General features: G+C 43.7%; 1 protein-coding gene across 4 annotated transcripts in view; it reads right to left on the reverse strand.

Moving 5' to 3' along the window:
- Nucleotides 1–25,556, reverse strand: part of Nr4a3 (nuclear receptor subfamily 4, group A, member 3) — a 38,078-nt gene extending 12,522 nt beyond the window's left edge. Inside the window, exons 1-8 of one of the 4 annotated variants that reach the window (XM_005382820.1) lie at nt 25,473–25,556; nt 23,726–23,899; nt 22,805–22,876; nt 20,607–21,568; nt 16,889–17,018; nt 16,270–16,442; nt 6,533–6,732; nt 3,485–3,663 (exon numbers count right to left, since the gene is read on the reverse strand). In XM_005382820.1, the coding sequence (XP_005382877.1) occupies nt 3,485–3,663; nt 6,533–6,732; nt 16,270–16,442; nt 16,889–17,018; nt 20,607–21,566 (1,642 nt within the window). In that variant the 5' untranslated portion in view covers nt 21,567–21,568; nt 22,805–22,876; nt 23,726–23,899; nt 25,473–25,556. Of the gene's footprint in view, nt 1–3,484; nt 3,664–6,532; nt 6,733–16,239; nt 16,443–16,888; nt 17,019–20,606; nt 21,569–22,804; nt 22,877–23,725; nt 23,900–25,365; nt 25,446–25,472 lie in introns of those variants that run through there. The other 3 variants (XM_013513314.1, XM_005382819.1, XM_013513315.1) reach the window with 3 other exon arrangements.
- Between the last annotated feature and the right edge of the window lie 1,546 nt (nt 25,557–27,102).

Below are 27,102 nucleotides of genomic sequence, written 5' to 3' on the forward strand. Positions count from 1 at the left end.
GGTACTGGGAACCGAACTCACGACCTTGCGCTAGCCAGGCAAGCGCTTTGCCATTGAGCTAAATCCCCAGCCCCCTTACTTCCTTTTTATAAGTTCTTTTCTGGTTTAAGAATAGACAGTTTGGGAATTCTTTTCTAATACCAATGGCTCAGCTGATATTCCAGAATTATTTTTTATGATGATAGAACTTATTCAGAAGTCAAGATTCTAACCATATTACTTAGAAGGCTGAGGCAGGAGGACTGTAAGTTTGAGTTCCACCTGGGCAACTTAGCAAAAACCTACTTCAAAATACAAAAGTAATTTAAAAAAGAAAGGGCTGGAGAGAGCACTGCCGGATTTGATCCTCAATGTTGAGTTAAAAAGAAAAAAGAAGAATAAAAAGTCAAGATTCATGGAAGCTTACATTTCAAATGAAAGTTAATAACCACAACAACGTGCTCCGATTCCCGGGCATCCCCTTGCTTGCCATTTCCTGATGCTTTCAAGCATTTCAAACCCTTCCCAGACAACAAATCACAAAAGAGTGCTGTGAAGGCCAGAAGTGGGAACAGAGGGCTTATTCTCTTTGGGTTATAACCACAGCACCTGTAACAGCTGCTCTGCACAGGCTGGCAGGAGTGAGGGGAGGAGCTGGCATTGCCCTGGGGGAGAGGCCCAAAGCCACCACCATAAAGCACCGGGGCCATTGTGAGTGTAAGTTGATTATATGAATTCAAGCTTCTCTTCCAAGTGTCCAAGGAAAGCATCCCTGAGCATACTGCCATCTAAAGCCACCATGTCTTTCCTCATGGCAGGGAGTTAGATTCCGGACTAGCCAGGGTTTCCAAGGAGAAGGGGCAGACATATACCTAATTGGAGGGGGCCGTGTCACCATCGCTCCAAGGAAGAATGTAAGTAAACTTGCAGTCCTCCTGCATCAGCCTTCTAAGTACTGTGGACTGAGTGCCTATCCTGAATCCAGTCTGGTTACATCACAGACTCTACTTTCCATAATCCACACTGGAATTGATATTGTTCCCATTTTACAGATGGGAAAATGGAAATTCAGAGAAATGAAATGCATTTTCAACACTATATACTTATTAAAGTGACACAACAGATTAATAAAAGGAGGCTAGATTCCAACATCTGTGCTACTTCTGCCATGCCAAAGTGCCTCCTCCTCCAGCAAGTTTTCAAATAAATGGGCAGCAGGCAGAGCTACAGCTGCAGGGCACAGAACAAATGGGATACAGAGATTAGTACCACCTTACGCCTATTTCCTACTCTGTACTCTCAGTGCTGAATTGCTGGTCTCTCCAGGTTGGGACTGCCTGGAACCCACATGTCCTTCCTAGTCTCTTGGTGTTCATCAATTTCCACTTTAAGAGTAAAAATAAGTAAGTAAGTAAGTAAATAAATAAATAAATAAATAAAGTAGGCCCTTGGGGCAGGCCCTCCTCCTAAGCCACAGCCCCCACACTGTGTTGTCTCCTTCCTGCCCTCATTTGCCCTGAAAACTAGCTGTCAGGGGAGCTCTTTCTAACATGCAAGCCCAACTATTGTGCACCTCCGGTTGCCCAAGGCTCTCAAGATAAATGCTGAGTGTTTTACCTAGGTGTGAAAGGTTCTTCCTGCCCTGTCCCACCCTCACTCATCAGCCCAGTGGTATCTTCCATCACTATTTTAGTTGTCTGCTTCCTGAAATTCATGACAGCTACATTTTCAGTGGTTTTGGAAAATTTTTATTTACGCCTGCAATGCTCATTCCTTCCATACAGCCTCTGCTCTATTTCAAGGAGCAGCTCCTGGAATCCCCTCTGAGAGGAACTGGGGCACCTGCAGTCTCTCGGTGGTTTGTACTCACTGGCACGTCTCCACCATGGCCCGTGACACCCTACATCCCATGCGCGGCCTGCATGCTCTGTCTCCTGCAGGGATGTTTGTCATCATGACATGTAGTGCAGGATGTGATGATTAACTAGAATTCACATCCATTTTCTTTAATTTTTTTTTTGGTACTGGGAATCTAATTCAGGATCTTATGCTTGCTAGGTAGGTGCTTATGCCGCTGAGCTATATCCCCAGCCCAGACACCCATTTCCACAGAGCAGAGGCAATGGACTGGCTTTATCTGCAGAAAGCTGGGGCTAGTTCTAGATTTCTTTTAAATAGAAAAGGTGAATAAAATTCCATACTTTCCAATTTTGAATGTCTAACTATCCTAGGAAGAGCTGAATGGTTCTGAAATTGAGCTGAGTAGATTTATTCAATGGTGGCTTTTGAGCCAATGTTATTACAGTTCTGCTGGGCTGATACCTTGTGCTGTAAATGTGCTTAGGTCCTTCAGGTGCTCGGGTAGGTCATTCAAAAGTCCTCTAAATGGAATTCATACCCTTTGATGCTGCTTTTGGTTTTTGTTTTATTAATGGCCCTCTTGGGAGTCTGTGGCAACCTGATAAAAAAAGGTGAGTTTCTCTTCTAGAACCAAAGACCAGGAAGAAGTCAGGCTCCACTTGGAATGAGCTAGTATCTGATTCCTAACTGCAGCACATACTCCTTTGCTTTGCATTTATGTAAATAGTCAAATGCTGAACCAGCTCAGCCTCTGAAAGTACAAAGTCACATCTTACTTTAGCTCGCAGGAAATACTTCAAGTAGATGCATCTATGTTTGGGCAAACCCATGCACAACTCTGATGCATGGGAAAGAAGAGGCCACCTGTGCCAAAGCATGCACTCAAGTCTCTGGAAACTCACGGCCCGCTTGAAGATCATTTCTTCCACCAAGAGCATATCAGCGCTGAACTTTACTCTCAGCCCAAAAGCCTGGTCTGTTCTCAGATCTGACCAAAAGGACAGGGATGGGCCCTGGATCTGGTTAGCCTCTCTGAAGCCCCCACCTCCTGTCACTGATCAAGGCAGACTAGGAAGGATGAAATTCAACAGAAAACTGCAAGAATGTGAGGGCAAAGAGAGCTGCAGCTAGGCTGAGAACTGACGGCCAGTGTTCTCTCTCCTGCCAACATCCTTTCCCCATTCTTTACCTTCCAAAGACAGGAAAGGAGAGACATTTAGAGGAAGAGTAGAACAATAGAGAAACAGAGTCTGTTTTGTGCTTCTAGTTCTTTTAAGAACTGTTGAGTTGAACCATTTTTGCTTCTTACAACTACCCATTTTCCTTAGTCCTCTCCTGGAAAGCCTTTGTGAAAACAACCCTGAAACAGCCACTCCAACTGTCAACAGAGCTTGGGTAGAAAGTTAGATCTTATGTACTAGGTTTGCTGACAATGATCACCAAATACAGATACTCTTTTCTAGAATTCTGTGACAACAAGTTGTAGATGTATGTTTCCTAACTTGAACTAAATTTAACAGACTTCAGAAATGTGCTGTCATTTTCCTAATTTTCTGGTGTGACAACCAGGGCGCAAATCTACCTTGACACAGGATGGGAGAGAAAGGAGCTGTGATCACTTTGTGTTTCAGAAGGTGGCGCTCACCTGTGATCATGCTCAGTGCTGACAGGCAGGCTAAGGCTTGGATATCAAGGTTCAGGCTCTGCAAATTTAAGGAAAAGTCTTTAATGGAGTCGAGCCACTCCCCAAATCCACGAAGGCACTGAAGTCGATGCAGGACAAGTCCATTGCAGAACACAAACTTATCTTCAGCAGTGTTTGACCTGGAGGGAGAGGAGGGAGACACATTAAACTGGTCTGTCCAGTCTGACCAACATTATAACATCAAAACACACAGTGTTGGGAACCTAGTATGGCGGTGTCAAAGCAGGTTCATATACCTCCAAGGAATAAGACTCTGTTCTTGGGAATAAACAATGAACATCACTTCTCTGTGTGACGGACCCTGGGAATCATCATCCCAGAGCATGGTGGGGTTGTGGCACCTGCTATCTTATTTCTAGGATCAGTTACCAGTTTGCCCTGGAACAAGACAGGGAAGAGCTGGTAGTCAGGCATTATGGAAGGAAGGCCCATACATTGCCTCTCTCTCCGCAATGAGCATGACAGGTTCCCTTCAGGACTCTGAGTCAGGGCTGGTCTCTTATTTTCTTACGTGTCAATAACTGATAAGATCTGAGGCTAAACTGCTACAGTTCCACTGTGCAGACTCACAGTATCAAGTTCCTGCAAGTGCAAGAAGCCAATGATAAATTAAAAAATGACCTAACTTAAAATGAGTCCTAAATTTGTATTGCTTTCTTTGTTTTGAACATCAGGATGGTGGAGGGCTATTTCTAAATCTGCCCTGATAGTTTATATTATGTCCAAAATCATCCCATAGTCTCTCATACAAGGAGTGGGAATTTCCACTTAAACATCACTTTGCAATGTAACCCTGGACACTCCTTTAACCTCTCTGGACCTATAAAACAGGAATTATAATTACTACTTCCTAAAATTGTTAAGGGAATTAAATAAAGGATTTGAAAGCCCATGCACCGAACCTAGTACACAAGAGGATTTAAAAAGCATTAGGTGTAACTAATTCTGTTGTTCATACTTTAAACTTGGCTTTCCTTTAACTTTTAAAGTATCTTCCTACATATTTATCTATGTTGGCCTATTGAATTAACAAAGTCAATTTCTTTAACTGTATCTTTTCATTCCTTCTCTCAGCAAGTATTTACTGAGTACCAAGTGGTGAATAGGACAGATATGGTACCCATCTGCATGGAGCTTACCACCTACTTAATCCTTTGCTGGATACCTAATAGACAGAAGTCACGTTGCTGCATGGTTGTAGTGTGCAGTAAGTCCCCTCCTTACACACCAGTTCTGTTCTGGGAGAACGTTTGTAAGTTGGATTCATTTGTAATTTGACAGAAGTGAGTCTTATATAGTACACTGCGAATCTTACAGGACACCTGTGAAAGTTCATAACTCAAATGTTCATAAGTTGGGGACTTACTGTACATAAGGTTGGCTATAAAGGAAGCTCATTACTACTCTGATTGTAACTCCACCCCGTCTCTCCCACCGATCCCTTTATACAAGGCGCACACAGGACAGAATGATTTAGTGACAGAATTTAAACATGGACCTCTGACCACTGGCCTCAGGATCTCCAGGGCATAAGACAAAAATGCAGATTTCTGAACTTCCTCTGAGGTCTAGTGAACCAAAATAGATGAGAATGAGGCCTGGAAGCCTATACATTCGACAGGAGTTTCTAGTACCACAGGGTAAAACTGGGAAGAAGGTAGGAAAAAGAGAGTGGGGAAAGATTTTGATTTTTCCTCTAATTTTTGGTGAAATGTTGGCACCAGCTCCTAAAAAGGTATAATTGAAAGGAAGCAAGGAAGCAGTTAAACATACCATGTGTGAATAAAAACGGTGTTAAAGTACATTTGCCAAAAGGCTACATGCACAGCCTTGGGAGTATGGAAAAGGAACTGCCGCGGGACTGCCCATTTAGTCTTGGGAAGATCTGGATGGTTCTGCACACACAAAAATGACCTGAAATTTATGCACAGAAACCTCTACCAACTCATCTTCAGCTGACTGAATGCTGTACTACAGCCCTTCTCCAAAGCAGGGGTGGAATGTTCTAGTTTCACCACAGAGCTTATAAACTCATTTCATTTTTGGAATAAGCTTAAGGATTCCAGGTACTTTTTGTATGTAACTGTTCTTTTTTCTTGCGGGGGTGGGGGGTTGTTGAGACAGGATCTTGCTCTGTAACTCAGGCTGGCCTCACACTTGAAGCGATCCTTCTGTACCTCAGCCTCCCGAGTGCTGGGATTACAGATATGCACCACCATGCCCACCTGTTTTGCTTTTTAAAAAACAATTTGTTTCATATTACAACCCTTATATTAGTCAGTGGTCCATGTCCAGCATTATTTGAGCTATTTGCCATTATAGAAAGAGAAATACTTGTGTTTCAAATAAAACTGGTGCAGGAACGTATTGAAAAAAAAGAAGTGAAAAGGCTACATGTGAAATTTATGAGAAGAATTTAGACATGAGATTCAAATTCTTGAAAAAAACACTTCCTGTTTGTGTTTGGTGTCACAGTGTAAGACAGGCTGGACTAAATCTTTTGATTTAGGGATTGAGAAGCAGTGGGGACCCTTTAGAGTCCCATCGGGTGTTCTAGAAAAGTAACTTGTGAAACAGAAACCCATGAGACAAATACAGCATTCCCAAGAAAGTACCTGCAACCAGGAAATATCTTATACATCATGAGACTCTTCCTAGAAGCACAGAATACTGGAGTTGCCAAGAACATCAGAGATCACCAAATCCATTCCCTTATTGAATAATGGAAGGAGCTGAGTTTCTACCAAGGCCATGACCTGCTCAGGGTCTTTCAGCCAGTTCATGCTAGAACTGGTTCTAGAATCCAGAGGTCTGGGCTGCCATACCAGTGCTCTTTCTGTTACCCACCGCTTAGTTTTTTTCATTGCCCGATCATATTTCACCTTTGCTTCTTCAGCAGACTTTTCATTGATGATTCAAATACACACACAAAAGGGTGCACACTTCTTCAAATAAAGGAGTAGACTAAGGGAAGATAATAGTAATTACCTGATGGAAAGTCTGAGAACAAACAGCTCCAAAAAGGCTGATTCAATAAGTAATGTCTGATCTTCTTTGGGGAGATCAGTAAAACCCGGAATCTTTTCTGCCCAGCTTCTGGATACATCAATAGAGGCCGTCAGGAGGTTGTAGAACTGTTGCACATGCTCAGCATCTGTGCCTGCAGCAGCCTGGTCAGTGGGACAGTACTAAAATGCAAACCACAGAAAATAGCGTCATCCTGTTTCCATGGGAACACACCATCATTTGTAAATTGGCTCATCCAGACCGTCACTGCCTAAATCTTTACTTTTAGTTTCCAAGGTTTACAAAGCCCTTTTACCTTCACAGTCTCATCTGATTCTCACAGTGGTCCTCTGATTTAAATGAAGTGATTTATTATTATTACTTAATAGATGAAGAAGTTTGCACAAGTCCCATTAGTGCAGTGATTTTCAACTTTGTGCACAGCAGTCATTCGAGGAACTTTAAGAAAACGCTCTTGTCTGGGTCCTACCCCCAAGAGATTCTAACTGAATTGGTCTGGGCTTAGGCCTGGCCAGTGGGAATTGTAAAAGCTCCCCAGATGCCTCCAAATGGCAGCTCACAGTGAGAACCTCTGCTCCAAGGGCCTGGATCTGAGTGAGTCCCCAGCGACTGATTCTATTATAGCTTAGTAGTCTCTTCACAAGATGCTGCAGAACCCACTGGTTCTCAAAATACGCTCTCTGGAACAGCAGCATAGGGATACCTGGGAATGTGACGGAAATGATGATCACAGGCTCCACCCTAGGAACTCTAGGAATAGGCTCAGCAAACTAGTTGATCAAGACCTCCAGGTGACTCTCATGTACACTGAACTTTGAGAATGACAGAATTAACTAGTATGAGAAATGAACGTGTTTTGCTTGCTGTTGATGGATTTCTGTGAGACAAAAGAAAACTGGAGGTTGAGAGTGGAGTGTCTCCTTGGCAGAGCCCAAGCAGAGGTGTGACCTACGCATATTTATATTATCAAAATGTAAATAAAATTTAAAAGTTAGTTCATAGTTCATCACATTAGCCATATTTTAAGTGCTAATAGCAAACGAGGGATAGACATTTCCACCACTGCTGAGAATCTACTGATTGAGAAAGAAAGGAGAGGGAGGAAGAAAGAAAGAATGAAAGAAAAAAGAAAGAGGAAGAGAGAAAAAGGAGGAAGGAAGAAAGGAAGGAAAGAAGAGGGAAGAAAGGAAAGAAGAAGGAAGGAAAGGAGGAAAGAAATGAGGGTGGGGCAGGGAAAAATGTTTATGTCTCTACCCAGCTTTTAGATATTTTGGTAGAATTGTGAGTTTGCGTGAACCACAGAAGAAAAAAAATTTCTGCTTCAGGCAGGAAGATTGATGTAGCAAGATAATAATCAAGGGACAATCAGTAGCATAGAGATTTAAGAGATATACAAAACACACATAAATGTACACATCATTGCCCTTATACTAGCATAGCTAAGTGTGAATTGGCATTGTGTCTCTTAATTCCCCTTCATGGGACAGAGATTTTAACCTGTATTTTACAGACAAAGAAACTGAGGCTCAGAGAGGCCAAGAAACTTTTCCAAGTGAGGAATCAGCAGTGATAAGGCAGGAAATAACTGGCCATGGGATTTCAAGTCCTATACCTCCTGGCTATTAATATGTTAGCCGGTTGCCTGATGGTTTTTGGGATCTTTAAAAAACCATCCTATTTTACTTTACTTGGAACTCTTCAGATCTGTATTCACTGGTCCCATCTTTCTGTCAATAGCACAGGAACTGGCACATAACTGATGAAATGCTTGTTGAATACTGTTTTCCATGAAATAAATGCCTAGGTTTGCCACAATGCCCAAACCTGTTTGGAGGAGAAACAGCCAATAAGCAGAATTGAGGTATTTACTGTAGAACTGCTAGGTATGAGGAAATGAGGCACTAGGCACTTAACTGCATCTTGTTTTCTTTATGTTTTTCCAACAAGCAGTAAGACATAACTAAAGAAACATCAGATAGGGAGCCCAGGTAGTTTAATCCCTATTTTATCCTGACCCATGATTTGTAAATTAATTTTATGATATTATTTCACGTTTCTGAGCCCCATTTTTCTCATTTATAGGATGGGGATAATAATACCTTCTTCAAAGTTGAGCTGTTAGGATTAAATACGATAAGATATGGGAAAGATCAGACGTGTAGAACAAGTTTAACAAATGATGATGGGGATGCTGCTGATGAGGGTTTGGATACTTGGGTCTGTCCCCACCCACTAGCTTACATATTTATTGGATAGGGGAATGGGTTAAAGCAGGAGTTTCCTAATTTTCATCCTGATTTTCTACAGCACTGAGTCCAGTTTAGAGCCTTGGCTCCTCTGTTCCCAACAGTCTCACAGAATACCTAGGATTCTGTGAAGTCCTGGACACTGTATCATGCCACAGACCTTGAGGGCAAAGTCCAGGGGAAGAAGGCAGACCCTCTGCCCAAGGACAGTCAAGAATGTTGCATGACCCTGTGTCAGAGATACTTCCCATCACCTCCTTTGAGTATACACACTCTTAACTGGAGACGAGTGGAGAAAAAAAGGATTTAATTTTTTTTTCTTTTAACTTTCCTGTTTCATTAATATGATTTCATAATGTTCTTTGAGGGCAAGATAAAATTCAGGGCAGAAATTCCTTTTAAAAGCTGGCAGCATTACACGTGAAACTTCCAAGTAAATGGTAATGTGAAGTAAAGAAACTGGACTGGGCAACAGGGCTGACCGTAAGGTCCCTGCACTGACCTGCTGTGCAGCTAAACACAAATCACTTAATCTCTCTGAATCTCTCTGTCGCAAACAGAAATCGCCTGGATTTGCTGATTCCTCGGATTTTTTCTGCCTCTTGCAGTCAAAGATTCCAAATATTGCTAAGTCATACCAGGTGTGATGCAATTGCTTAAAATTTGACACTAATTCAGCATTATTTTTAAATAGTGGGTTAAATGGAGAGAAAAAGATACAAACTTTCCCCTGGAAGTGAGATCTAACAGCACCCTTCTGCACTGACTGCCCTGAAGCATGGCTCACACCTCAACAATTGTTCCGCTCTCCATATTTGTTCAGAACCCACCAGAGCGCTTAGCTTTCACCCAGCAGCCTCTGCAGGCTTCCACTCCTGCTGGGCTCACATTTCATGCCTTCTGCACTCAGGGAAGAGCAGTCCCTGCCTACTCTGTGTGTATTTTTCTCTGATGGAGCTCAGCAAGGAAGAAAGCCAGCAGGCCTGGCCCAACAGAGTTCAGCCAGACCCTCTGGGCTTCACCTGCAGTGATTCTGGTCCAAGTTCCAGAATTTTGGAGCCAAACTGGGTTCAGCCTGATCCACCAGTAACCTGGGGGTGACTGGAGAGTCAGCATCCAATGCTGGGAGAAAAGAAAAACTATCTCCTGTATTACACATAAAATTTAAAGAAATACAACAAAGCACCCTACATTCTCTGCCGAGCCTACTGGTTTAGACCTGGAGTAGCAAAGATGGGCCCCTACTTCTGCTTCTGTGCTCCTTAACAGTTCACTGTTTCTGAGTGAGACAGATTTGGATTCACCAAGGAAAACCTAGAAATATTTGTTTATTGATTATGTAAATTCAACATAAGCCAAATATAGCCAGATTTTTAAAAATGAACTTTTATCTTGCTTATGCTAATTTTTCATTCCAGCCTGTATGAATACTTGATCCACCAGACTGTGGATTTAGCAGTAGTCAAAGACATAGAATTACATTCAGCAACAACCAACTTAATTGAGATTTCTCCAAAACACTGGGAATGAGAAGCTGGAGCTGCAAACAATAGCAATAGATATTATTTTAACTACAATGAGTCCCCTGGGGGGAGTAACACAGCCGGTAAAACTCAGACTTCAGCAACAGCTTACTCTTAAAATAAGTTATTTCAATGGTGAACACCGGTGCTAAAACATTACTGATGTGGTGCTTCAATAGCAGAGTGGAACTGAATATGTGTCTCATCTCTAGTCCTGGCTAAATATGTAAAATAGCCTCTGGACAAGCTTTTCTCCCTTTAGTATGTTACTTTTCCCTAGGTCTTTATACTTCTAAAAATGTTAGATCTGATCATTCTATTGTCAAACTATGTATGAATATTCTTAGGCTGTCACACTTTTTAAAAATGGCACTTAAACATTGTCAATAAAAACAAAATTGGTCATAAATATATTTTCCCCAAATTTCTTCTTTTCTGACCTAACTGCCGGCCCCTCTCCCCTGACTGAAAAAAAGAAATAAAAAAATTGCCCTCTTCCCACCAATGACATCATGCTGTTATGTGTTTTCCTTCTTTCTCTTTCACTGGCATTAGGTTCCATGAGAGCAGGGGCTTTGTCCTGTTCAACAATCCATGTGTCCACTGCCCTAGAACAGCATCTGACAACCAATAGGCATTAGTAGGTATTTGTTAAATGAATTTCACTGCTTTCTGGAAAATGTGTATCTCTTTTGATTCTCCTTTCACAATTGCAACAAAAACTGGGAGATTCAAGGTAAAATTAAATTGTAATTATTAACTTATATTTGTGGCTCTCAAACCTTAGTGTGCTGAAGAATCATCCAAGGCACATGTTAAAATACAGAAGCTTGCCTGCTGCCTTTTTTCCTTAACTCTGATTCAGGAGGTCTGGGTATGCCTGGAAATCTGCATTTTGAAGCAAACACCACAGGTCTTTCTGGTAGAGGCAGACTGGGGTCCAGCTCAGGGGAATGCTGACTTTTATTCTTAGTGGAGCTGTGGCAGGGATAAAGGCTGGAGGGTCAGGGAATGACAAGGCTGGAAAAGATCACCGGAATGCAGTTGGTCGAATCTCTACCCTATTCAGATAAGGACACAGGTCCACAGAGGGATGGGAACTGACTTGAAATCAACTAGTCAATTAACTGGTGGCAGTTTGACACAGCCTCCTCAATGTGAGCGTTCACATTTCAGCTTCATGAAACCACTCTGACAGTCTTCATGCTTCTTCCTTCCTAGGTCTAACACATGTTAAGCACATGGTTTCTTACAGGCTATCTTGTTAACATTTAAGTACCATTTGCTGGTGCCTGGTTTCATCTGAGGAATATCTCTTGTACTTGCAGTCTATGTCTGCCTTAAGTGGCACCAATTGCCAGAAAACATCCTAGTGTGCTGAAAAATACTCAGAGTGGCCAGCTAATGAGGGCATTAAGTATATTTCCTCATAAGTAGTTCTGCAGGCGCCGAAGCCAAGCTCAGTGTCTATATATACTCGTACTGCTAAATTAAAAGCAACTGTGGGGCAGAGAATAGCAGCCTTTTGAGGAGAAACAAATCACATGTGACATGTTTTGACTGCACTGATGTACAATGATCTGAACTCATTTATGAGGGAGAGAAGTTTGGCCCAAAGGAGGAACGAAGGTCCCAGAGCCAGGAATGCGTCACAGAGCTCAGGAGCTCTCTTCTGGCCTTTTGAAACATTCGTTCTCTCTGTGACTTGGAACGAAACCTTTCCCTTTCTCACTAACAGGGAGAAAACTGCTCACTTCCTACCTTAAAGCCATATCTGCTGATACATGAGGATTAAAACATACTGGGCTGGCAAAAATCTCCTTTCTTTACTGACCTGATTCACGGGGGAAAGACAGCACCTTTAATAAATTGTATTGGTCAAACTGACTGTCAGACTCAAACCTGACAGAGTAAACTTAAAATGTAGTAAATTATAGATACATATTAAAATGCTCACATTAGTTACTACGGAGGAGTGGAAGGAGGCAGGTACAAAAGAAGAAAAGATGCTTTTTATTGTATCCACATCTAAATGGTTGCCTTTTAAAAAACAAATGGGTATATTTTACTATTATTATAATTTTAGAAAAATTTAATGAAGTTTCTATTTTTAAAAAATCTAATAAATTGCCATTAAATACCAGTGGCAGTATGATGAAATAGAAATACTACCTTGAGTGATATGATTTGGATCTCACCCTAGCCCTGCCACTGATGTCTGGCAAGCAAACTAATTTAACCCTTATTTCACTTGTCTGAAGTTATAGGGTTTGTATTAGATGATCTCAGGGTCACCTCTTGTATTATGAAATTGTAAATATAAAATATTAAGGGGAAGATATTATGAAAGTTAAATTTCAACAAATGACAGTCTTAAAAATGACCAAAACCATAAATTATGCCACACAGAGCTGGGGGTTTAAGTGAAATTATATAAGAAATACATGGTGATGACTGGCCCAAAGTAGGCACACAATAAATTCATTTGTTTCATTCATTTTATGTACTAATGGTTTGATTGAGAACAAAGCAAGTTCAATATTGGTAAATACCTAGTTACTTTACCGTATGTATTCTTGTATGTGTATGCATATATGAATATTTACACATAAGGACAATAAAGTAAACATCAGAATCATAAAATCTAGAGTTGGAAAGGACTTAATGTCATCCAGAATAACCTTCCCCCCTGTGAGGAATCCTGTTACATGTTCTCCTTGATTACTTCTTGTGTTGCTGATCTCACACTTTGACAGCTCCTTGTATGGCCAGGAGAGCTTGTCTGTCCCTCTCCTTCTCCCTCTCCATCTGCCAGCAGGAGTGACAGTCTTTTTTTTTTTTTGCCACAGGGCAAAAGAGTGACCTAATTCCACCAAATCTTCTCCTATCTTGTATTTGTATTTCCATTTCCTCCAAATATTCCTCACAACTTTCCAGAGACAACACGTCCACATGCTTCTTACACTCCAGCTTAGAACTGGACTCAGTCCTTGAAGTACGATCTGATGGGACAGAGTTAATGGGACCACTCTAAATTTGGTGGTGGTCTCATAGTTCTAGCACTGCAGCAGGTAATTCAGAATCCCTTACTTTCACCAGATACGGATTTTGTTGGTTTATATTGTCTATAGAACAAACTCTGGAACTTCTTAACACGAACCACTGACAAGCCAAGGCTCTCCCATTTTTTTATATAATTCTAAAAGCTGAGCTTCACATTTATTTTTGTTAACTTTCCTCATGATGGTTGCAGCCCTTCCTGTTCCAACCTGTCGAGATCACTCTGAATGTTGATACTGACATCCATCATATTAGCGATCCCTCCCAGCTTTCTGTCATCTGCAAATGTGATCAGCATGCTCCTATGCCTTCATCCAAGTTTTTGATGAAAACTCACTGTATTTTTTAAAAAGTCTTTTTATTTAGTTGATTTTGGTCCAATTTTTGATAATTTTGTAAAGCTATCTAAAAGCAGGAGGACCCAAGCTATGAGGTTCAACCTGATTCCAAAACAATGCAATTAAAATAAATATGCTTTGCAAAATTGAGCCAGGCCCCATAGGTATTATCAATGTGACCCTGACTCTGGCGTGGTCAATCTGGTATTTTGGACAAAGCTAACAATTAAATTGGATAAATGTTTGTTGATGAGGATGATGACTCTAGACTAACAGACTGAATGGTGCGGAGGCAAGCAAACACACTAGATTGATTTTTCAGTGTGGAGACAGTTCCCAGCTGGGACAGCTCAGAGGGCTGGGGAGGGTTCGCCACTGAATGAGTAATTAGGCCACATAGACTGAACAATTGGATAATTTGGGGCCAAAATATCACTTTGGGGGCCTACCTTCTCTGGACTTGGCATCAATAGTGATGTTAAATGTCCTAGAACAATATCAGATCATGGGCTGAAGCCTTAGCCAAAGCAGTGTCTAGAAGCTTCACTAAGGAAGACGTGTTACACAGGGAGAGTCCAGGGTGCTTCAGGGAGCAGTCATCATTCCCAAATATTTATCTAGCACCTACTTTCACTGAAATCAGCAAAGCAATGAAACTTGGTATTAAGAAGCACAGATTTGGGGGTCCAACATAGTTGGCTCCTAATCTTATCTCAGATGCATGTTAGCTATGTGATCTTGGACAAGCCAGCCTGTTAGTTTTTCCTAGTTTTAATTTCCTCATCTGTGCAAAAGAAATCATAATGGCACTGCTGAATGGTACCTGATATGTGTAATGTTCATACTCATTAGTACATTCAACGTGTGCATAGATAAGAAAGTTTGGTTAAGGAAATAATACAGAGTACTGTACTAAAGCCTTGACACATAATATCATATTAATCTTTACAAAACAACTGCAAAAAGCACATATTATTACCCCATAGCACAGATGAGGAAACTGAGGCATTAATAGGTTTAATTAGTTGCTAGTAAGGGTCATTCAGCTCATAAATGATGGTGCTGAGATTTTCATCTAGGCTTGCATGCTTCCAAAGCCCACACCCTTAACCACTGCATCAGTCTGTAATACAATTATTTAAGACTTGGCTTTAGTCAAGAGATGCTGTCTATAATCAGAACAAGAGTCCTCAGCATTTGGTGCTAAAAATCTACTGTGCTCATATGGAGTTTTATGATCAGGCGCAGATAGGAGGCTTCACAGGCTAATGAGGGTGGGGATGAGAGAAGAAAGATCATAGCAGGTAACCAATCATTTCTGTGAACACTGCAACCTAAAAGGAGGGCAACAGCAAAGGCACACTCACACTCTTTGCCAGATGTTCAACCAGATGCCTGAAATGCTGACTAGACCTGGGGAAGGCAATCTAATAGTAGCTGCCAGTCAGATCAACCAAATGGGGACCCCTGCGCTGGTCTCTCTTTATCTACGTTTAAATTTTCTTGTCTTCCAGTGAAAATAACAATCCTTAGAGTTCATGGCCATTTAAAGGATCAAATGAAACAATGTACTACTCTGTCTAGCATATAGAAATTATTCAGTACCTGTGATATTTTCCTCTTTCCTTTCCTCTTCAGTCAGATCATGTTTAACTGGAAGTTTTCTTTTCTAAATCATTTTTTAAAAGACCCTACAGTAATATTTATACATTTTCTCAGAAAATCCTGTTTCATGGCTCTTATCTGTATTATCCAAATTTGAAGACAATTCGCAGAATTAGACTGATAAGATTTTACTACATCCCTATGAAATAAAAAATGTTTGTGTGTTTTGGTTGACTTAAATAACCACACTGGTAATGTTATGGTTTTCAAAATGTTTCCATCGTTCTGTATGACTGATGCTCAATACATCCCTCCAGGGTTAAATATCATAATCATCTCCTCTGGAAGGAAGAAAGCCAAGGGCAGGAGCCAGGTGACACAGGCAGGAAGCAATGAGGCGGAGGCAGAGTTCCATCCCAGTCCTTTTTATACTTCCAAATGTGAAGGCCAGAGCTTCCTAGCCATCAATGTTCTAATCCTTCTGAATAAGCAGCAGATTAATCAGTGCCAGTGAAATGGATAAATTGCTTAAGGATAACTTGAGGCTCACTCACATAGTTTCATCACAATATGAAAAAAAAGCAGTAGTCACTTTGTACAGACCATGAAAGAAATCTATCTACAAATTTTAGTTCACCTGTACCGATTTTCATTGGCATAACCACCAGGAATCCTGCAACAGTGAGTACCACAGGTGCAGCACTGTCAGGATCATTTGTTAAGGCATTTAGAGATCCAATAAGGCGAACATTATTTGGTGCAATGGAAACACTGAATTGCTAAATGAAATGAGAAACACAGAAAAAGTATGAAAACTGATTACCACAGTACCAGGCCCAAAGTCATTCAATCAACTCTTATTGCTATGAAGTATCATAAATACAGATGCTGATAATTCAGTCAAAACTGGAACATGTAAGACTTACTCTGGAGTAATCAAGATCTCTGGGTGTTGAGTCTGTTAAAGCTCGGACAAGGGCATTCATCATACAGATTGGAGGAGAAGGTGGAGAGGGCTGAGAAGGTTCCTGATGTAATGGGCTCTTTGGTTTGGAAGGCAGCCGACCTCTCCTCCCTTTTAGACTATCTGTACGTACAACTGATGCAAAGAGAAAAAGAAAACAATCTGTAAAGATTATGTTATGAAAAAGCATAAATCTCAAAAAGGAATCAAAATAAATGATAGTTGGGGAACCATTAATAACAACTTAAAAGTGCCAGTAAGTTTGGAATAACACTCAATGCTTTCATGAGAGTTGAAGCAAGCCTCAAAAAGGATACTCCATACTCACAGTTGGTAGTGAATTAGCCTTGAAATTTTCCTTCTTAAATAGAACACAAATGCATGCACACAAGCTCTCTACTGATTTTGAGAAATCAGAATAAGTAGTCTGCAGGTATTTTTAAATGTAAATATATTCCATACAAATAAAATGTTGGAATGAAAGAGTAATAGGGAAATTCACCATCCTTACATAAATATTAACATTTTTTTCAGTGATGTCTGAGAAGAAATGAATTGGATGAAAAGCATCATATCCATACCTTCTTTAACCATCCCGACACTGAGACACTTCTGAAATCGACAGTACTGACATCGGTTTCGACGTCTCTTGTCTACTGGGCAGTTTTTATTTGCCAGGCAAACATATTTTGCATTTTTCTGCACTGTTCTCTGAGAAAAATACAATACAGAGATAGTCAACTAATAGTTTCTGGAAAGAGGTAGGACCTGACAAGATGTATTTTAATTACAATGTGAAAAGCGACAGTGCAATTTGTATAATTAGATAAATTTAATTTCCTAACACGCTAGCCTGCAGGAAAAACAATTTTATTAGTGTTAGCTGCTGACAATGAAAATCATCTCGGATTGCTCTGAAGCAAGTCTCAGGAGGCACGTAACTCTGAATGATAAAATCATATCTGAAATTACCAGGTCAACATATCATACCTTGGAGGATTATATTATCTCCACTTTTAATATCCCTTTGAGAACAATTTTCTACTTGTTCCACTCCCCTGATTATTGCTGACCTTATTAAAATAAAATCAAAATTATCTGGGATGTACTTTGTATGCTATCACTATTGTAAGTCAAATATCACAGTAACTGGCTTTGTTACTCAATGAAGATAAAAATCATAAAGAGCAAAATCAGGATTTGTTTTGTTAAAATATATAGCAAATAATATTCTAGTTTAAAAAGAAATTAACTTAACTAGTTTTTGTAGTTTATCTTGTCTTTGAAGAATATATATAATACACAAGCCATTTCTGATTTTTGATGGCAAAATCTTAAAATTGAATTAAAAAACCATTATCACATCTGAGAAAGAAACAAAAATCCCCAAAGACAAATAAGAATGGGAGAAAGAAATATGAAAGCCATATATTTTTCAGTGAAAATTCCCATTAACAGGTTATTTCATAAATGACTATTGATACAGACACTAAAATAGCCATATTGCAAAAGGCACATCATAAAAACTTGAGCTTGGATATAAAAATAACATCATATTTTTCAGAATCACGTAGAATTTTTTGAATGACGCGTGGAAAAATAATTAAACGTACTCTGGGCTCCAAATGTAAAAGAATTCTTTTTTGTAATGGAAAACATTTGTGCAAATAGATGCATTTTTTACCACTTACAGTGAAATTCTTCGGAAATTATTTGGATCTATACAACTCTAAACAGAGAAGTTGGCACTTACTTGGGAAGTCTGGGCTGTATACAAAAGAAAAAAGCCCAGATAACTTGGGGTTTGTGGTCTACTTTGTACCCAAAATTTTAATTTACTTTCAACCTTTTTATTTTCAGGAGTCCTCACCTTCTATGTTTCAGTTTTTACCCTGTCACCTTTTAAATTCATCTGAGGGTATAGCTTCTAAACTGTTGTCACGTAGCTTTAAAAATTTAACAAAGCCAACCTATTTCAAGTCTAAGATGCATCTGTCCAGTTTGAAATGCAAAATTCTAGGACATAAACATACTCCTGAGCATTTAAATTCTTAGGAGTCTGTAAGGATAGGAAACTTGTGTTTCCCAAATGAAGCTCTTTTTCATTGGACATGCAGTAATTTCTAACAGTCTACTTCTTGGCATTATCCTCAAGACAATATGCCAATTTAAGTGCTGGTGGCATTTTGCTTCAGGTGTACATTTTCCCAATAACCTGAAGCCTTCCCCACATTTGTGTGAGCCTGCACAGTTGAAGGACAGGGAGAGATCGTTATGGTTCAATCACTGAATTCTCATCATTAACTGCACTTCATGTCACATTTTTAAAGAATTCAATTTAATGGTAGAAAGCCACTGGGTAAAACCTGCTCCTGTTCCTTTAATTAACAGATCTGTGGGGTGGTTCTCCCTATCCTGCCCCCCCCTTCAAGTATAGATTTGTTTTCAAGGGATTGCTGCAAAAAAGGGAAGCTGTTGGGGGAACACTTAATGGAGATTTTTAGATTCATTATGAATAACCACTCTCAGATTTTGGTCAACTCTCAATTTTTTAAGGGTGATTCTATTTGCGGATTACTCATACTTCTCTTAATTGTTTTTCTTTTTTTTCCCCCTCCCTTTCTGCTTTCTGTTTCACTGCCCTTCAGTATTTCCAAGGAAATTCTGTAAAAAATCAAACCTGCTAAAGGAATGCAGTTAGTTGAAATTTGAGTAGTTAAGATAGGGGAAAAAGAAGACCAACCTTAACAGCAAAAAGGAGGTGGGGGAAGATTCTGCATTTAAAACTTCATAGTTGTGCATGAAGACTTGTAGGGCATTTAAGATATTGCAAAGTCTTTCCACAAGCATTTTACCATTTATCTACAGAAGTCAATGAATGACATGATTGCCATCCTCACATAAAAATAACTGTTGGTTGTTGGTATGTATACCCACCTACAAGTATACATTTTTACAAATACTTTGTAGTTTTCCTTTAGTCATAAGCTTATTTCATGGTCTTTTAAAGATTATAAAGTGCTTTTGTATAAGTTTTAATCTCATTCACTACAGCCATTCTCTGAGTTATATTCCTTGATAGGGAAACAGAGGCTTAGAGAGAAGTGTCATACCCAAGACTCCCAGCTGAATCTTCTGCCCTCAATATTACTGTGCTCCCAGACACAACCTATTGCTCTCCCAAATCCTATTTACCCAATCAGCATCTCATTTCCCTTTTTCCTCTGTCCTGCCTGGCATTGGAGGCTAGGCAGTGACTTGTGTGGATCTGAAATAATGGTCAGTGGGGTGAGGAGAGAGGACAGCGGCACAGAAGTACCTGAAGGACTCAGTGACAGAAGGCAGAGCGGAGAGAGAAGTACGTCTTCTTCCCTGCCCACTCCTCCACTCCTGTAGTGGTGGGAAGAGCATGCAGTTTTGTAGTCAAGAGACCAGCTGGACCCACCCCACATGCACACATGCTGCTAAACCACTGTGCAAAACCTGACCAAGGGTTTGCCTCTCTAGAGTTGAGCTTCCATGAGCTATGGGGAGGTGCAGATCCTCCCACTGTAAAGTTCTCCTTGGGGTCTGTGAGAGAACCAACAGTGGTGAAACTTGCTACTGTATGTGGTACAGAGGTAAGGAAGGGTTTCTAGAAGACAGTGAATTGGTGGGACTCTAATTTCTATCTTCTACGGTGGAGCTGCCCCAAACTGCATGTGGGCAATTGCCTGTCTACTGTGCTCCCACACTGGGGTCATGCAAGCATCAGTTATTATCCTGCCTCCCTTTTGCTCCCCCAGTGTTTGTCCTAAGGCAGCTGAACTGCCTCTCTGAACTACCATACCTTCATGTATGAAATAAGCATAATTATTATCTACCTTCAAGATACTGTTGATAGTGAGTGGGCAGAATTCCACATCAGGCCTTTTTGATTCTAGAGTTCTGCCTCTTACTGTGAAGTCTGAGACACAAAAGTCCAGGGCCCTCCCCTCTGATACCCTCAATGGACTGAAAGGAATGCAATGAGCTTTTAGCACTGTTGAAGCACAGATCTTTTGACAGTCTGCTGAAAGCTCTCTTCAGAAAAAAATGCTCATAAGGCAGTGTCAGGCTAGGAGATTTGCAGACCCCTCAGATCCATCTGGGTGGTCTTCTTGTACGTTGACCTGAAGTTAAAAACCCCCGAGAAACACAGCTTACTGATTACAGGACTCAAGCCAGAAAAGACAGCGGCTACTCCTACAGCACTGGCTGCAGGAAGGGGCCGGCTTGGGACAGGATGAGAGGGGGCGTCAAGAGGAGGCGGGTGCTCACCTTGAAGAAGCCCTTGCAGCCCTCACAGGTGCGCACCCCATAGTGCTGGCAGGCGGCGTTGTCCCCGCACACAGCGCACGTGCCTTCTCCCGAAGATGAGCTCCTGTTGGGCGGCGACGGCAGGCTGGGGCTCTCGCCCAGCAGGCTGGAGGCAGTAGGGGACGCCGTGAGGCCGAGCGGCGGGAAAGCCAGCGCGGCCGCCCGCTTCGCCAGAGGCAGGCCATACGGGTGGCCCTCGAGCGCGCCAGCCTGGCTGCCTGCAGCGGCCGCGGCTCCCAGGGACAGGCTGAGCGCGGCGGCGGCCGTCGGGTCATAGCCAAGGTGGTGGCCGCTGCTAGCGGGGCTGGGCGCGGGCGGGTGCGGCGGCGAGGGCTTGAAGTGGAAGGGCGGGAAGCGCGCGCCGGCCACCGTGGGCACCGTCTTCATGGGCGGGTCTAGCAGCGGACCGGACGCGACGCAGCCGGGCGCAGAGGAGGTCAGCGCGTCGTCCCACAGCGCCCCTGCCTGCGGGGGGAAGCCTGGCGTGGTAGGGGTGGACGGCGGGGACTGCTTGAAGTACATAGACGTGCTGGGCAGCACCTCCTCCTCCGGGCCAGAGGGGGTTGGAATGGATGGCTGCTGTTGCTGGTGATGGTGGTGGTGGTGGTGGTGATGATGATGGTGGTGGTAGCCAGGTGCGCGGCCCTCTTCCATCTTGATCAAAGGCCGTGGCCCAGACGGCTGCATTTGGTACACGCAGGAGGGCTTGATTTCGTAGCTGCTGGAGTAGCCCTCCATGAAGGTACTGAAGCTGGGCAGGGATGTCGTGGCTGTGGCCGTGATCTCTGTGCTGCCGAGGTCCATGGTCAGTTTGGCATAATCGGGATTCATGATCTCCGTGCTGTATTCCGAGCCATAGGTCTGCGCTGCATAACTGGACCCTGGAGGCGAAGGGCTATACTGGGCTTGCACACAGGGCATATCTGCAGGGCCAGGGAGAAAGGTCTCTCAGAAGCAAGTCAACACTTTCCCTAGCTAATAGGCAGTGTTGGATTCACTGCTCTCTAATCTGGGAAACACAGGAAGTGGCAACCTCTTCTCCTTCTGGTTGCACAGACTTAAACGCCTCATGCTTACTTTTTTTCTCCCTGGGAAGACAGCTGAATGCCTGACAACAAAAGGGACTCCAATACTCATCCTTTCTCTTTTGCTCTGTTCTCCAAAGAACTTCATGTCTTCCCTCACAAATCCAAAGATGTTTTTAAAAAGTGGCTTTGAGTCCAATAGACTAATTGGAGTGGCCTCCTAAGCCACAAGCTGGGAGGATAAAGGAAAAGCCTGCAGATGCTCAGTTGGTTAATTTTGGGAGAAAGAGACCATTGGTCCCCCAAGCTATACACACTGATTTGTAAACCTAAGAGTTAGTCAAAAAGATGTCCTGTGTGGGACTTACTGGCCAAGAAAGACAGTGACATTCTAACATTTTATCAGTGCCAACTGAAGCTGCCCACACAAGTTGTGGTTGCTTTTTCCCACCCCCTCCTCCCTCCTCCAAACAGGACTAGCAGCCTGCACAAACTGGACCCCTGCTGATGACTTCAGCCAGCTAGGTGGAGAGGTGGGAACGTAGGCCCAGGAAATGGACTGGGGGTGTCTGTGCCATCTGCAAAGAAAAATATCAGCAGCTGAAAAACAAAAATCCACCAAACCTGTTCTCTGCTATACAGTGTGTATGCATATATATACATATATATGCAAATATATTTGCCAATTCTGACTAAGAAGATATATCAGTGGCTGTTCTATGGCAACAATCAACACCTAGCATTAAACAGGCAAGTTAGTTGAGGTATTTTCTTATGACAGAAAAATTCATCCCCTAGAAAATAAGAAAGCAGTTTTGGAATAATTTGGTTTATCTGCCAGTTTGACTATTTGGAGCCTCCAAAGTGATTGGTATCCAAGGTGCTTACTATTGTTCAGAGAGGCTAACCTGGGCGAGAAGGTCTTGAGAATTATTGGCTTTAGTGGGTGATTTATCTGATTATTTTCCTTTTTTATGGTTAAATAGAAGTGATAAAAGGGGCATTTTCTAGTGGTTGGTTTTTCTGAGCCAAAGGAAAACCAGGTGCTTAATGTCTGCTTGGAGTCTGTGGTGTAAAAGGTGTGACTAATAGAAACGTGAGCACTTCAGGTTTCCTTTGACATCTTTCTCTTACCCACATTTCCAACTCTGATTGAGTCATGCGTGTATGGGATGAAATCTTGACTTGAAAAAAGGTGACGAGGGCCTGTTGGAAGAAGCAGTGAGAAGGAGGGGCCAGTTCAAGACTTTAATTTTTTTTTTTTAAGCAGGGCCTTAAAAGCACACTCACTAGTTTGAAGCTAAAGCAGTACTTATCTTGGTGTCTGTCCAGGTGGGATGAAGTGAAAGGCTGATCATTTACCTGGTCTTTTATCCATATTCCTTCACCACTTCTAGGATTTCTCCCAATCTTTTTTGTCATTCTTTGCTGTCCTTCCCTACCTATTGCTCTTTGTGGCTTTCTGAAGTTTCCAGCTGGAAGATGAGCTTGCTGAGATTCTGCTCTACTTATGTGCACATCTCTGGTTCCTACACAGGCCTGGCACCTAGTATCCCTTTAACAAATTTGTAGAGGTGATGCAAACCAAACCTGCTGCCCTTTCCTTTGCCAAACTCACATTTACTCCTTGGCTTTCAGCTCAAATGTTTTTCCCTTTCCCTCTGAGCTTTACTCATCTAAATATCTGCACCCAAATGACAACTGGGTTTATAAAGATAAAAATGCCCCTATTGCTGTAAGGGCATTTGTGCCCTACAGGGCATTTGTGTCTGGATATAAAAGAAGAGCAAAAATTAAGACTTAAAGATCCCAGTCTACGACAGTATTTGCAATTTGCTTAGGAAAAATAATTCTGAGAAATGCAACACTTAGTTTAATCTGGCTTTTCCATTCCTAGCAACAGGGTGTGGTACACAGAACAACTTCGTTTGGGGAAGTCACCTGAAAGGCCTGGCCAGAACTGTGCTGGCAAGCTGACCAGCCAGCCCTCTGGGTGCCGTTCCCCTGCCCCTTTCTCTCTGTGGGAGGGAAAAGAGGTCAAAGTTTCAGACCTACCTGGAGGGTATCTTGCGCGCTGAATGGTGGGGCTGGGGGTCTCTCCAGCAGAGGCTGAGAGCGTAGAAGGCGGGGACGTCCGGCGAGGCAAAGCTTCAGTGGTGCTGCCTGGTTCTGCTGAGTGTCCAGGCTCAGGGCCCGGGCTTGCCGGGCTGCGCTCTCCCGCCGTGGGCTCTGCAAGCACCGGGCGAGAGGAAAAAGATCTGAGACCACGATGGATCACAAAGCCCAGGGGTAGGCTAATTGGGGAAGTGTTGTCTAGAAAGGCTAGTTAATTACAAAGAATTATCATAAGGCTAAGTAAACGTGTTTAAATGGTCCCGGAGTCCCAGGGCAAGAAGCATCATTTCGCCTCGGGGAAAGCTGGGGAAAGGTTGTCAACATCCACAGCTTTCACCGCAGTTTTATGGCACACAAACCGAGGCTAAAAGCCCTGCAACCTGTCGTCGTTCAGAAATTGATTTCTTTGCCCGAGCTAACAAAGTCAGGAAAACTTAGGAAGGGGAACATTTGAAGATCTAGTTCCGTCTGAATTTGGGGGTCATTGAGTGGGCACGAGCGGAAAATAGCCATTTTCCAACTCCGCCTGCCTCCACCCTTCAAATACAAATTTTACACGTTGCATAGGAAATGCACAAGGTCCGGAACGAATGCATGAATGCCCCAAGGAATTAAGAAAGTCTGCGTTTTTCATTCTAAATGCTAATCGAGCTTCGCTTCTATTAGCCGCGAGTTTCGGGGGCCAGGGGTCAAGCAAACAAAAGGACACAGTGGAAAGAAGGCCAGCGCTGGAAGCCAAGCGAGGAGGGGACGGCGTTGGCGGCCGGTGGGGCGGTCGGAGGGAAGTCCCCTGCACGCAGCGGGAGGTGCCCCAGACGGTGGGCGGCTTCCAGGCTCCCGGCTACCCCGCAGCCCGGAGGCGGCACATTCCGGAGGGCGCCAAGCGCAGCTCCCGGACGAATATCTCAGCGCACTGCCTAGCGAAACTTTGTGGCTGAAAGCGCGGCTTCGCTGGCCCAGGGGAAAGGATCTGGCAGCCCCGGACTCCGGCCTGTAGCGCCCCCTTTGCTGGGGGTGGGCACAGCTCGAAGAGTAGGAACGTAAACCCTCAAGCACCCCCAAACCAAACACAAAATCTCCCTGGATGTGCGAGGCGCAACGGTCCAGTAAATTTTGTCTCCTGCCACTCCTGCGCCCGGAACTTAGCTGCAGGAGCGAAAAGGGGTCAGAGTCCCCAGGTCCGGGACACCCTCGACAGCCAGGAAATGGGGGACTCCCTTTCCACCCCCAGACCGAGCTGCTACGACGGAAAGCTTGAGCTTGCTGTAGCTTTGGCACAGAGGATCTTTCCTGTACTGTAGCTTGTGCTTCTCGTCTCCCTGCATCTTCAGTGGGTGTCTCCAGCAACTCTCCCACCGCCTCGTCCAGTGGGTGCCGGGGATCCCATCCCTCCTGGGAGGGTTTTCAAGCACAGCCTTTCTCTAACCCTGGCCTCTGAACTCGGCTGGACGAGGCTCGAATCTTCCCAAGGAAAGGGTTCCTTTTAAGCGCCCAGCGCTCTGGGGAGACAGCCACACTGCCCTTCCTACTGCCCGACCGAGCGCCCCACCGCTCTCTCCGCCCCCTGAACTGCCCGTTACCTAGGCAAAGCCTCAGCGCCGGGAAACACGTTCTGCCGCTCTCGCTCGCGGCCGCCGGGGCCGGTAGCACAGAACCTCGAGGTTGTAAATTAGGAAGCAATAACTACCTCTGTCAAAGCTCCTTTCTTTCTCGTGGGCAGACGAAAGGAACACCCCCGTGTTCTCCTCCCCGTGGCGAAGTGTGTGGAGGAAACCGTGAAACGCACCATTGTGACCCGGCTCCTCCGCGGAGTTTCCAACCCGGGGGAGCGGGGGCGGAGGTTGGGCGGGGGCAGGAGGGGTGGAGGAGAGACGGACAGAAAGGGAAGGACTCCGATTCTCAGAAAGAGCGAAGGAGACGAAGCAAACCTCGGGGGAGAATTTCGGCGAGAGCTTAGTCCTAGGGAAGGGGATTGAGGGTTGCCGGGGGAGGAAGAGAGTAGGGAGGGTGCGGCGGCCTGAGAAGTCTTTGATTCTCACGGCATGCGCATCTTGTTACGCTAAAATACCTGGAATAAAGTAATTTCATTCATTGTGCTCAGTTTCTGCGCCGGGCAGCTTCTCTTTCCCCTTATTTCCCCATCGTGGGAAAAAGAGATCCAGGACTGGATTCATGGTGGAATGACCGAACCTCCCGGCACCTCCCTCCCGGCACTCCAAGGCCCTGGGATAACAGCCCGAGATCGCTGATTACTAAACTCTTTGCAGCTATTCCCTCTGGAGAATCCAGGAGCATAAGTAAAAAGCAACCTCCAGGAACGTTCTTGGAAATCAAGGGACCAATGCTGTCCCCCTCAGAACTGCTCAGGCTCCCAACAGGTTCCAGAAAGTGCCTTTGGAGCTCAGTCGCCGCAGGCTGAGCTCGCAGGACCGCTCAGGTCTCGAGACCGAGAGCTTTCATAACACTAATACACTCGAAACAACTTCTCCGAAAGTGCGAGTTCTGCCAGTGACAAGTAAAACATGCTTTTCCCACACCGAGCCAAAGCCGAGAGGAGAGGGATGCGATCCCCACGCGTGTTGGGGCGCGGGAGCAGGCAGTTACAAACGATTACCTCCGAAGGGAAAAGTGTAAACCGGTAAGTCAGCGACGCCAGGCAGACGTGCCTAGTGGAGCCCCAGGCTCATTTCAATACAATAAGCCACATTCCTACAATTACGCCCTCTTTCCAGAGATCCTCCAAGCGCCTCAGCGAACTCCGGCCACTGCTGCCCAGGCCTCTTCCCTCCTAAGCTTTCTCCCAGACAATCAGCTCTGTTCCACCATTAGGTACATTAACTTGGATCCACCAGAGCAACTATTTTCAATCCTACTTAAACGGCAGGAAAATTACTGCCGTTCGTCACCGGGGCTGCAACTCCCTGTCTCTGCCGCCGCTGCCGCCGCCGCCGCCGCCGCCGCCGAGAGCATCATTACCATGACAACTAGAGCTGAAATACCCTGAATTACATCGCCAGAGCTGCTATTGCACAAATCCCGGTCCTCCTCTTTGTTAGAGGCTTTTCGCCTCTTCGGGTGGGGAGAGGACTCCCACCAGCTCCAGAGTCCCCGCCGGCACGCTACAGGGGAAAAGTTTTAGATCAGAACCCATGGGCTGCTGAGCGAGCGAAGCCGGAGTAGAAAGGCGGGTGCGTGTGGGGGGGACCCCGCGCTCAAAGTTGTCAATTTCAGGAGCGACGCTTCCCAGCGCGCCAACTTTTTAGCAAGTCCCCTTATTAACTGGGTAAATCTCATACGTACTTGAGTGCTGTGGCGGT

Source organism: Chinchilla lanigera, unplaced genomic scaffold, assembly GCF_000276665.1.
Source record: "Chinchilla lanigera isolate Chin_1 unplaced genomic scaffold, ChiLan1.0 scaffold00018, whole genome shotgun sequence".
Lineage (NCBI taxonomy): Eukaryota > Metazoa > Chordata > Mammalia > Rodentia > Chinchillidae > Chinchilla > Chinchilla lanigera.